This window comes from Gigantopelta aegis, chromosome 6, assembly GCF_016097555.1.
Source record: "Gigantopelta aegis isolate Gae_Host chromosome 6, Gae_host_genome, whole genome shotgun sequence".
Lineage (NCBI taxonomy): Eukaryota > Metazoa > Mollusca > Gastropoda > Neomphalida > Peltospiridae > Gigantopelta > Gigantopelta aegis.
Genome location: NC_054704.1, coordinates 17,482,484 through 17,495,349, shown reverse-complemented (window position 1 = coordinate 17,495,349; position 12,866 = coordinate 17,482,484). Strand labels below are relative to the sequence as shown.

The following is a 12,866-nucleotide window of genomic DNA, read 5'->3' as shown; positions in this document are numbered from 1 at the left end:
TAGGAGTCAAACAATGGTAAATGATACCACTGGAGCACAATGAGTCATTAAACATCAGCTAGTGGATGACAAGTAGTCTTCAGAGGAAACCCGCTAGATTTTCCATTAGTAGCAAAATAGCTTTTATATGCACCTTCCCACTGACAGGACAGCATATACCACAGTCTTTGATATTGAAATTGTGTGACACTGGTTGGGACGGGAAAACCCCTCAATGGGTCCACCGAGAAGGTTCGACCTTATGGCCAAAAAATCTCATGCGAGCGTTCTATCAACAGTTAAAAGTTTGTTTTGTTTAACGACACCACTAGAGCTCATTGATTTATTAATCATCGGCTATTGCATGTCAAACATTTGGTCATTTTGACATATAGTCTTAGAGAGGAAACCCGCTATTTTTTTCATAAGTAGCAAGGGATCTTTTACATGCGTTATATGTGTTATCCTGCCTCTGGGATGGTGCATATAAAATATATAAAAGATATATATATATGTATGTATGTATGTATGTATGTATGTATGTATGTATGTATGTATGTACGTACGTACATACCATACATACATACATACATACATACATACATACATATATACATATATATGTATACCAGCTGTGGTGCACTGGCTGGAAATAGCCCAAAGTGATCGTGTATCAGGCAGGCGCTTAACCACTGGGCTACGTGTACTGGAATCCTTCATCACGTGCTTAACGGTATTACATTTTGTACACTTTAGTCTTAGTACTATAATTAACGGGCATGTTGATGTTTTATTCCACTAGTATTTCTTAATAAATAATAATATGCTTAATACGCAAATCAGTATAAAATGCACGCATTAAGCACGGAATCGCCAAACCTGACCTGCAGTACCCCATTAATGGGGAATATTAATTATAACGTACTAAGGAAATCAACTCATCATCGGATGATTTGTCCTTTCGATTACAGAGTCCCATAGATTTTAATTATAATTTTCCCATTACAAAGGAACACACAATGTGACTACCGTATAATCCCAGCAATGTCCAACTGTAAATACAGCATAGGTAGAGATGGGTAAAGGATCCAGTAAACATCTCTACCAGTTTTCTGTCTATTGTAGCGCGAAGTTAACTGTACAATAAGTAAGGTATACGACGCCTATTTCCAATCAGGTTGTACAAACTAAAATAATATAAGTGAATAATAGCCATGCAGTATTGATTGTAGAAAATTAATTTGATATACCAATATATATACCTTGGACGTTCAGATTTTCACAATGCCCACAGCTGCTTGCATATAATTATGCATATTGCCGTGGCCTACACATGCGAACATATTTCTCTCTTTGACACGGAACGCGGTTTAATGGAGTACTCGCATTGTGCTACATCTAGCAAACAGGCCGACGAGAGGATATAATTGAGTGGACGGTTTGTGATGGAAATATACAGATAGAAAGAAATAAAGGAACACATAAATAGTAACAGCAAATAGTGACTGCAAGTAAAACCCTCATACATAGTTTGTTTTTGTTTAACAACACCACTGGAGCACATTGATTAATTAATCATAAGCTATTGGATGTCAAACATTTGGTAATTCTGTCTCATGGTCATCAGAGGAAACTCGCTACATTTTCCCTAATACAGCATGGAATCTTTTATATGCACTTTCCCACAGACAGGAAAGCACATACCACGGCATTTGACCAGTTGTGGTGCACTGGTTGGAACGAGAAAAAATCCAATCAGTTGAATGGATCTACTGAGGTGTTTCTATCCTGCGACACAAGCACCTCAGGCGAGCACCCAACAGAGCTAAATCCCGCTCTCCCCCCTCCCTCCCCCTTCCCTCATATACAGTATCAGGAAGTTAAAAGTGTTGCTGGCAGTCAATCCCACATTAGTGGAATTCATCCCACAATTCATCTTTATATTTTATATAGGCATGACTACTCTGGTAGTGAATTCAATGTGGTCTCAAATACAATGTGTTCCCTTATTTCGTTTCCATCAGTAGCCTTATACATTGGACGTCATGGAAGTCCAGTGTTAACGTCATGGAAGCCCAGTCTTGGTGTCATGGGTGCCCAGTCTTAACGTCATGGGAGCCCAGTCTTAAAGTCAAGGAAGCCCAGTCTTGACGTCATGGAAGCCCAGTCTTGACGTCATGGAAGCCCACTCTTAACGTCGTGGAAGCTCAGTCTTGACATCGTGGAAGCCCAGTATTGACGTCATGGAAGCTCAGTCTTGACGTCATGGAAGCCCAGTCTTGACGTCAGTCCTTAGAGATTTAATACTTGCTACTGAAACCAGACGTAATAGCAATCCAAAAGAAGAGAGGCTGGATCCACTTCTCTGATATTTGTACTCGCTAGTCTAATTCACCTGAACATCACCACGACATACCCTTTTAGACGAGTATCCAGCAAATTAATAACATGGTATGACACACCAGCTTAGTCATAATAGGTACCAGACAAGACAATGCAACTTGGCTTAATGAGTAGACACTAGGGTTGTGCGGTATTATCGGTATGCCGATATACTAATACACTTTTTCAGTACCGATACACTCGGTAATTTCCGTAATTTCATGTTCGTTATCAGTCGGAAAGCCCGATCTCTTAGATTCGACTGCTTCTTAACTACGTTCAAAGTGTGATGAAAGGAAGGACCACTGAATAAGCTTCGGTATACAGGAGTGATCCATATATTATTATTATATTTCATCTTTTAAATCATCAACTTCAACTTGTATCATGCGGGGGCGGGACGTAGCCCAGTGGTAAAGTGCTCGCTTGATGCGCGGTTGGTTTGGGATCGATCCCCGTCAATGGGTGCATCGGGCTATTTCTTGTTCCAGCCAGTGCACCACGACTGGTATATCAAAGGCCGTGGTATGTGATATCCTGCCTGTGGGATGGTACATATAAAAGCAATCTAATTAAAATTAGCTCCACAATTACATGTGGATCTAAAGACAGCCAGTTGGAGATCATGTCCACCAATCAAAACCTTAGTTGCAAAATCCTGCCAGTGATTTAAAAATAATTTGAAAACATTCCGAATTATCTTGAGGGTATACGACATGTTTCGTGTGAATTACGAATGCCTTAAAACATGTTTTATTTTATAAAATAAATAATTTGTAATGTAAAACTGAAGACTGATTTAGTTGGGGTTTTTTTTATAAATAAATAAATAAATAATTTTAAATGTAAACTTGAAGACTGATAACCCACCCCATACGTATTGGTATGGTTCGCTGTACTGCGGCCACTAAAATAGACTCGCCCGATATTTTTAGAATTTGTATGCTCCCAAATAACGTTATAAAAGGCGAAGTGTGATTGGTCAATATTTAAATTATTATTTACAGACGAAATGTTACCTGGACATTGGGGACTACGCAGTGTTGTTAGTTTTAACTCACTGGCAGGATTCTGCAAGTAAGGTTTTGATTGGTGGACATGAGCTCCAACTGGCTGGTGTTAGATCCACATGTAATTGTGGAGCTAATTTTAATTAGATTGATATAACCCCTTGTTACTTATGGAAAAATGTAGCGACTTTCCTCTCTAAAAATATAACTCAAAATTACCAAATATTTGACATCCAATAGCCGATGATTAATAAATCAATGTGCTCTAGTGGTGTCGTTAAACAAAACAAACGTCTTCCTTAAAAGTCGGTTGACGGTGTTGTAAACTATATAATATGACACGTCTCCCGATACAGAGGACCCGTATCGCGATATATTGCAATACAAGAATTCTCTTGACTACATATTTCTAGTACACATACACTCTGCAATATATAGACCCGTAGTATGGTAACCGTTAACTAGCATGCGCACAGCGCTGTTGCTTTATGTTCAAGAATAAGTTCATCTTCACAAGTGACTATTAGCTTATGGAGAACAACGTGAGCGAGAACGCCAGCCATTAATCTTCATATGCGAAGAGCAGAGAATTGATTGAAATGCGGTATTCGCCAACACTGACTTCAAAGAACAAAATGGTTTAAACTGACAAAGCACCATATCTTTATTACTTTCAGTCACACGGCCCCCGAAGTCGAGATAAAACCTAATGCACTTAAAACACCAACAATTATGGGCAAAGTTAAAAAAGGGAGTATTTTATGTCGAATAACTTAAGAAAAAAACAAACTATGGGGTGCTGTTTCACTATTGAAACGGTATTTCATTTAATCATGTCATTTTGTCACTAATGAACAGAATTCTGTATATTGCCACACAGAATTCTTGCTATCAAGACATTGGATTCGCGATATCAAGAAATCGAACTCTAGATATATTAATTTAATGAATATACCATATATATCATTTATATATTCCCCACTTTGTTCGTTCTTGGTCACCGTGATAATAAATCATGTTTAAAAAAAATAATAAAAAAATAAATATACTGGATCCCGTGAAAAGAACGGGTCTTCTTACAAAGGTTGGTTGATCAGGGTTCGAAATATTACACAATCGTAAACCCTCCCCTCACCACGTGCTTCCTATTTCGAGCTGTGACTAAGATGCGGACTTCCATGATGTGCTGTCATGTCCCTAGCTAAAATGCGTATAAAAGATATCTTGTTGCATGTTATTGGACAGTAGAAGTAATAACGGATTTCCTCTCTCTCCCCAGATCCCGTGTTGTCGCAATAACCACATGTTAGACATCAGATCGCTGTGGTTTAAAGCGTGCTGGGGTAGCATTAGCCAAGTATTCGTTTCCTTTTAAGACTTAAACCGTACTAGAATTGCAGTACTTCGTATAAAGTGTTGAATGACAATGACGATGACGTCACGGGGGCTACGTGTTCCTGCGAATGACATGGACGGATTTTGTGTTACAGATTGAGTTATTTAAAGAAGAGAGAGACAGAGAGAAAAATAATTACTACTCGGATTTCTACTCAACTTCCGTGTATTTTGGCTTGCAGCATGTTTAAACATTTTCAATAGGCCAACTTATTCCGCTAAACTAACGAAGGAAGGAAGGAAATGTTTTATTGCTACTTTAAAAGAATAACAGCCTGCCATATTCTGCTTCCTATTTCGAGCTGTGACTAAGATGCGGACTTCCACGTTATGTGCTGTCATGTCTCTAGCTAAAATGCGTACAAAAGATCTCTTGTTGCATGTTATTCAGTAGAAATAACCTTTCTGTGGCAATAACGGATTTCCTCTCTCACCACAGATCACGTGTTGTCGCAATAACAACATGTTAGACACCAGATCGCTGTGGTTTAAAGCGTGCTGAGGTAGCATTAGCCAAGTATTTGTTTCCTTTTTAGACGTAAACCGTACTGGAATTGCAGTATTTCGTATAAAGTGTTGAATGACAATGGCGAGAGAGAGAGAGAGAGAGAGAGAGAGAGAGAGAGAGAGAGAGAGAGAGAGAGAGAGAGAGAGAAAATTACCACTCGGATTTCTACTCAAATTCCGTGTATTTTGGCTTGCAGCATGTTTGAACGTTTTCAATAGGCCAACTCATTCCGTTAAACCAACGAAGGAAGGGAGGAAATGTTTTATTTAACGACGCACTCAACACATTTTATTTACGGTTATATGGCGTCGGACATATGGTTAAGGACCACACAGATATTGAGAGAGGAGACCCGCTGTCGCCACTTCATGGGCTACTCTTTTCGATTAGCAGCAAGGGATCTTTTATAAGTACCATTCCACATACAGGATAGTACATAGCACGACCTTTGTTACACCAGTTGTGGAGCACTGGCTGAAACGAGAAATAGCCCAATGGGCCCACCGACGGGAATCGATCTTAGATCTTAGATGGATCGCGCATCAGACGAGCGCTGCACCACTGGGCTACGCCCTGCCTCTGTAAACCAACGAGTTCATTAGGTCATTGAAACAAACTTCTCCAATAATTCAGGAATGACAGCTCGTTTTCTTCTCTATTTTATTTTAATTTTCTTTTTAAATTTATTTTGTTGTTGTTATTATCGTTGTTATTGCTGTTGGTGATGTTGTTGTTGTTGTTGTTGTGGTGGTGGTGGTGGTGGTGGTGTGGTGGTAATGGTGAACTTTGTTTCATTTATTAAGAATATTACTGTGGTAAACCTATTGATTTCTGTATGCTTTACTGATATCTTTGTCTACGTGTATATTGTGTATTGTTTTATTTTATTTAATTTCAGTTTATTGCTTTTTATTTTTGTTTTGCTTTTGCTAGGTACAGCACTATCGATGTGAATGCTAGTTATTAGTTAGAGTACCGCCGTGAATAAAGATAACGGTAAGTTGTTACATCGACGCAGGTTACAGACCACAATTTTTACTATATATTTCCATATAGCGTTTAGAGCTATAGCACGTTTATCAATCAGTAGGCCAATGGGTTTTTTTATCCACCTTTACCTGCCTAGGAACAACATATCTTGTAAAGGACAACCCTTGTTATGTAGCTTTTTCTCCCAGAATATTAATTTGAACAAAAACATCCTCTAAACCTGGCTGGAGTACACCCATTTTTACACAAAAAGAACTACATTTGCATGGGCTGAAATTGCCCCCCAAAACACATCAATGTTAGCAAGTTACCTGTTGTTAAACTACATGCTCTCGTCTGCCAATTTCAATCTAATATTAGTTGCCACTTCCAAGCTGTCTGCCATAACATAATCACAGTCAAACAGCAGACTACTTGTGCGGATATATTTCCGTAATTTGGTTAACTTAATGTTTGTTTTACGACATCCCAGCACATTTTACACCACAACTATTTAGTGTCCAGTATATGCTATTCCTTATTTCCAAACTTGGTTGAGAGAGAGAGAGAGAGAGAGAGAGAGAGAGAGAGAGAGAGAGAGAGAGAGAGAGAGAGAGAGAGAGACAGTCAGAGAAGGACGGGGATTCGCTCAAGCCTTATTTCAGGCTACTGCTTCCAAAATAGAAAAGAATCTTTCATGAACACTTCCCTATAGACACGACAGTACATATTATCACATCGGATTCGCTCACCTGGTAATACTCGACGATTTTACACATTACGTTGCCTAGAAACCACGTCTCCGTCATCGTCTGCAGGTACGACGGCGGCAGACAGAGGATGATCACGAGGAAGTCTGCGACGGCGAGGTTGACGAGGAAGATGTTGGTGGTCGTCCTGAGGTGACGGTTCCGCCACACGGCCACGCACACGAGCAGGTTTCCGGTAATTCCGATCAGGAACACGAACATGTAGAGAACCGTGAAGACCCACTCCTCGGGTTTCGGTTCAATGAATTGGTAAATGCAGTCGAGAAGATGGTCGTCCGATACGTAGCACTGTTCGGACGGTGGGTCATGGTAGTACTTACAGACACTCTTGTTGTACATGGAGACAAGATCAGCCGTGTACAGACACGACACGTTATTTATGTTAGACATCACAGAGTAGCAAGTAAGTTTATAAAATGCGTCCACAAAGTCAATGTCACCTCTTTAAAAAGCTGTATTCTTTGAAGTGTTTACAAAGTGTAAATATCAACTCTTTTTAAATCTGATGTTTTAAAGCGTCCGCATAGTCAAAATACCACCTCTTTTGCAAATTTGACTTCTTTCAAGCGTTCACAAAGTTCAAATATTCCAGATACCACTTCTTTGCCAATCTGACTTTTTTTCAAGCGTTCTCGAAGCCCAAATATTAGTATTCTAAATATCAACTCTTTGCAAATCTGACGTCTTTGAAATGTTTACAAAGTCCTAATATTCCAAATACCACTTCTTTGCCAATCTGACTTCTTTCGAGCGTTTACAAAGTCCAAATATTGCAAATATCACCTCTATACAAATCTGACTTCTTTCGAGCGTTCACAAAGTCCAAATATTGCAAATATCACCTCTATACACATCTGACTTCTTTCGAGCGTTCACAAAGGCCAAATATTGCAAATATCACCTCTATACAAATCTGACTTCTTTCGAGCGTTCACAAAGTCACAAAGTCAATATTACCTCTTTTACGAAATCCGATATCTTTGCGAACGATCCACAATCTTCTTCCAACAGGTTGTGAACAAATTAAAAACCTTTTCACTCCGTCTTCAGAAAAGAAAAAAAATTGTGGACGCCTAAAATATAATGTCATTTATTTTCCATTCATAACTCCCATTATCGATCCAACTATATATACAGAGAAGGGGAAAAAAGAAAGAAAGTCTTCTGTTGTGATTGCGACATAAATTATTAATATCTTTTTTTTAACACTCCGAGAGTTTGTTCAAAGACGAGGCAAGTTCTGGGAGACAGGACTGGACTGATAGTCGGGATCTTTATAGGTTCGATTACACGCTGTCAGCTAAGCCCGGTCGCTCCTATTATTGGCTTCACCGCCTTGATTGGTGTTCGCCGAACTCAGCGCTAGTGTGGGAATGGTCGGAAGACGAGACAGCGCCGCCGCTGGTGGAGAAACAACGTACCCTGTGCCATGCACGTCGATAGCGCGATTCGGTTTCTGGCAGCGCGTGTATCACAGTGCTGCGGTTAGTAGCTGCAAGACACACGGTTTACAAACAACACGACTGATTACCGTATGTTATTACCTTCAGAATGTCGGAGTAGTGTACACCTACTTAAGTTATATATAAATACACATGTAGTAACCAGCGGGTCTACTGACACGTTATTACCTATATAATGTCGGAGTAGTGTACACCTAGTTAAGTTATATATAAATATACATGTACTAACCAGCGGGTCTACTGACATATGTTATTACCAGTAAAATGTTAGTATAATGTACGTATGTGCGTAGTTATGTTATACGTTTAGAAAAAGTGTATTGTTGTTGAGGTTGTATTACATACACAGGTAAAACGTTACTTTTATTTTCGTTTCACTGGTCTCTATTTATAACTAATTGTGTGTGTGTGTGTGTGTGTGCGCGCGCGCGCGCGTGATATGCGTGTGTGCGCGCGCGCGTGATATGCGTGTGTGCGTGCGTGTGCGTGTGTGTGTGATCTTCTTCTTTAAAAATATATTAAGGATGTCCTTTTAGTTAGGTTCTTATTTTAGTTCAGTTTGTGTTTGTTGTTAGACATTTCATTTAAAATTTAACTTGATTTTGCGGAAATGTCATCTATAAATATAAAAATTATTATTTTATGAAATCTCGCACGTCTAACAATACCTCATTTAAAACTTTCAGTAAAAATAATATTCTCCCATCACTGGAGAAAGCTGTTTATTTATTTTAAAAGTTATTCGCTTTAATTTTACTCAGTACTCAGAGGCATAGAGAACCGAAAGAAAAAGGTAGTTTCATCTATTTTAACAGAATGAATGAATGTTTAACGAGAACCTAGCACAAAAATTCCTATCGTCTATTGGGCGCTATTACGTCACGGAAAGACAGGACCTTTACCGGTGTTTTCCCCCACATTCTAATTAAAGGGCGCGTATGTTACGTACGTACTACACTATATTACACTAGCTTTTCGAGGACTTCTTTCCAGTTTTGTTGTCTAAGCTGTTCTTCATTTAGAACACATAATTCCGTTTCCTGTATTTTTTGTTTTGTTTTCTCTCCTGGACCATAGGTGCCATAAATCAAAAGTATACACTTCCCAGAAACGCTTGACATTCCAAACAAAACCCAGTGCATACAGCTATTAACAGATATAGAGATTATTATCCGAGCTTGTGTGTCGTACTGATTTTACGAAACTCCGTGACCAGATTTATGTATTACCTTCGCTCTCGCTCTTGCAATACAAAAATCCTGACAGTCGTTTCGAAAAATCAGTACGACACGCAAGCTCGGATAATAATCTCTATATCTGTTAATAGCTGTACGCACTGGGTTTTGTTTTAAGATCCTGGGCCCAGTTCCACGAAGAGATCTTAGCGCTACGATCATGCGCTTAAAGTGATCTTAGCGTTAAGATCGGTTCGTGGAACGGGGTCCAGAATTACAGTGAATATATCTTCCAGCACAAGTCAAGCTCTGCACGTTTTACCATGTACTGCTTTCAGGAGTTCTTCACGTACGAGTCCAATAAATGTTTTGCGGTCACTGACATATATATGTAGAATACAAATGGCTTGCCAATGACGGGTCAAGTGGCGTAAAGCTGGAAATACATGCTAATAAAATTGTTCTGTTCTGCAATCAGTCTTCCTCTAGACGCAAACTTCTTTCACACAACTCTCTTGACAAATCCCCTGAGACGAAATCCCCTCTCCTACAGATAATAGTAGAGCAAATATGAATTGAAGTCACGTATTACTTATTAATGCTCGGTCGGTCTAGGAATTGATCCCCATCGGTGGACATATTAGGCTATTTCTCGTTCCAGTCAATGCACCACGACTCGTATACCAAAGGCCGTGGTATGTGCTACCCTGTCTGCGAGATGGTGCATATAAAAGATCCCTTGCTACTAATGGAAAAATGTGGCGGGTTTCCTTAGACTATAAGTCAGAATAACCAATTGTTTGACATCTGATAGCCGATGATTAATAAATCAATGTACTCTAGTGGTGTCGTTAAACAAAACAAACTTCTTCTTCTACTTGTGATTGTTTAACCTGGTCTCTAAACAAGGTCCTAGCCTGTGCAGTGCCCAATGGGGATTAAATAATCAGGCGTCTCAGAGACGATTGTAATTAATCACCGTGACGCCGATACTGCGATAATTGAGAATTAAAGGGCGTCTTTGCTTTGATCATCGAGCATTAAAGGGTCATGTAAGAGACAGTGAATGGAAAGACAAGGACATGTTTTCCTCACTCTCGCATACCGTGTTGTTGATGCCACTTTTCAGCCATAATCCAGGTTTAGTATGTCTGGACACACCGCCAGTCAGCACGGTGAGACGTCAAGCACGGTACCCTCAGGGGGACTGGACGCTATCCGGCGGAAATAGAGAGTGCGTTCTATGATATGAACTCATTATTAGCTTTATCTGTAACATCTTAAAGGCCCCCCACCCCCTCCAAAAAATCCAAACAAAACAAATCCACCAAAAACACTAAAAACCCACACCTACAACGCACCCCCTCCACCCCAAAAAAAAAAATCAATAAAAAAAAAATCAATAAATAAACAAAAATCCTCAAAACCCTAATATATCAGCTGATAATTATGAACTACAAATAAATCTTAGAAACTGCCACCCAAGATCTAATAATATTAATATGTGCCATCTGCTAGTATGCTTATGAACTGTAATATCCTGAACAAGAAACGTAACGACATGTTGTTATATCCATGATCGTTTAGTCTTATACAAAATTAACTAATAATGGACTGAGATGGTATGTTCTATACTAGAACTGAAATGAAACAGTCACAAAATGTGATATTGTATACAAATAACTGAAATGAACTGAATTGAAATATGTGCTACTACATTCACAAATTGTGATGCTGTATACAAGAACTGAACTGAACTGCAATGAAATACCAGTATGTGCTGCTATATTAATGATCTGTAATGTTTTATGTAAGAACTGAAATCATTTGAGATATGTGCTGCTATATTAATAATCTGTAATATTTTATATAAAAACTGGAATCATTTGAGATATATGCTGCTATATTAATGATCTGTAATGTTTTATATAAGAACTGGAATCATTTGAGATATGTGCTGCTATATTAATGATCTGTAATGTTTTATATAAGAACTGAAATCATTTGAGATATGTGCTACTATATTCATGAACGAATGTAAATCTAGATGTATATGTAGTATTAATTTCCGAACAAAATGATTGATAAAATGCATCCTTTTGTTAATATATTTTTACTCCTGTTTGGAACAAGATTTGGTATAGAGGCGGTGTAAAATTGGTTTTTAACCAGGTTTTCACGTGAAATCATTCTGCTGGAGTGGTCATATATTTCAGTTCAATGTATATCGTTAATATATAAATTTATATTTGCATCTAACATAAATTATTTAATACATAAACCTTCTTATGACAAGCACTACAAATACTATTTTTAAGTTGAAGACAACACCACCAGCAGCAACAACTAGTTTTACTACCATCAATACCAATTTAATTAATCATAATGGGATGGGGAAATCTGTCTCCTACATTGCATTTGTTTGCTTCGTTGCACTTTATAATTAATGAAAACAATACAAATATATGTTTACAAATGGATATATTCGGCCACGTACACGAGCAGGTTCCCGGTAATTCCGATCACGATCACGAACGTGTAGAGAACCGGGTTTCGGTTCCACGAATTCGTAAATGAAGCCCAGACAAGGATCGTCCGATACGAGTCGTTAGTATGACATATAGGATAGATAATTAAATTCCCACAATATTATATATTTGCAATACTTAATAATATACTTTATTAAACAGACATCTGAGTTGTTTGTCATTTATAACTGATCATTGTTAAAGGACATTTAATTGTGGCGCGATTGTGATTGTCACGAATGTTTCAATATCAAAACTACCAACACAGGCCTACCTGTATTTACTTTGTTTTAATAATTTATGCACATAATTCTCATACAAATGTATGTATACTAGCAATTCATTCAATAATTTAATCATATTCTGTTATTTTCGACGGGGTATACCATTAAACGTGCATTCAGTATGAAAAACAAATCTATAGTACATTTTGTTTTTGCATCAAAAGTGAACTGATTAATTAATTGTAAGTATATAACTAAAACGTTAACTGTAATATAAAAACATGTTATGCAGTTTAAAACTCATACCAACCCGTGTATTAAAAATGAAATTTGATCTATTTAATTTGATGGTAATTTATTAAGAAATATTTTAATATACAAATAAATATTTGGGGTTTTTAAAATGTTATGTGAATTCGTTTTGGTTTAAAACGTAATATCTTGCTTTTATTTGAGTTTTAAT

The 12,866-nt window shown here is 38.0% G+C and overlaps 1 protein-coding gene across 1 annotated transcript in view; it reads right to left on the bottom strand.

Annotated features, from left to right (window-relative positions):
• The window catches only part of LOC121375909 (orexin receptor type 2-like), a 107,883-nt gene extending 98,300 nt beyond the window's left edge, over positions 1-9,583 (bottom strand). Inside the window, exon 1 of the mRNA XM_041503611.1 lies at positions 6,996-9,583. Coding sequence (XP_041359545.1) covers positions 6,996-7,403 — 408 coding nt within the window. The 5' untranslated portion in view covers positions 7,404-9,583. The remainder of the gene's footprint in view (positions 1-6,995) is intronic.
• Between the last annotated feature and the right edge of the window lie 3,283 nt (positions 9,584-12,866).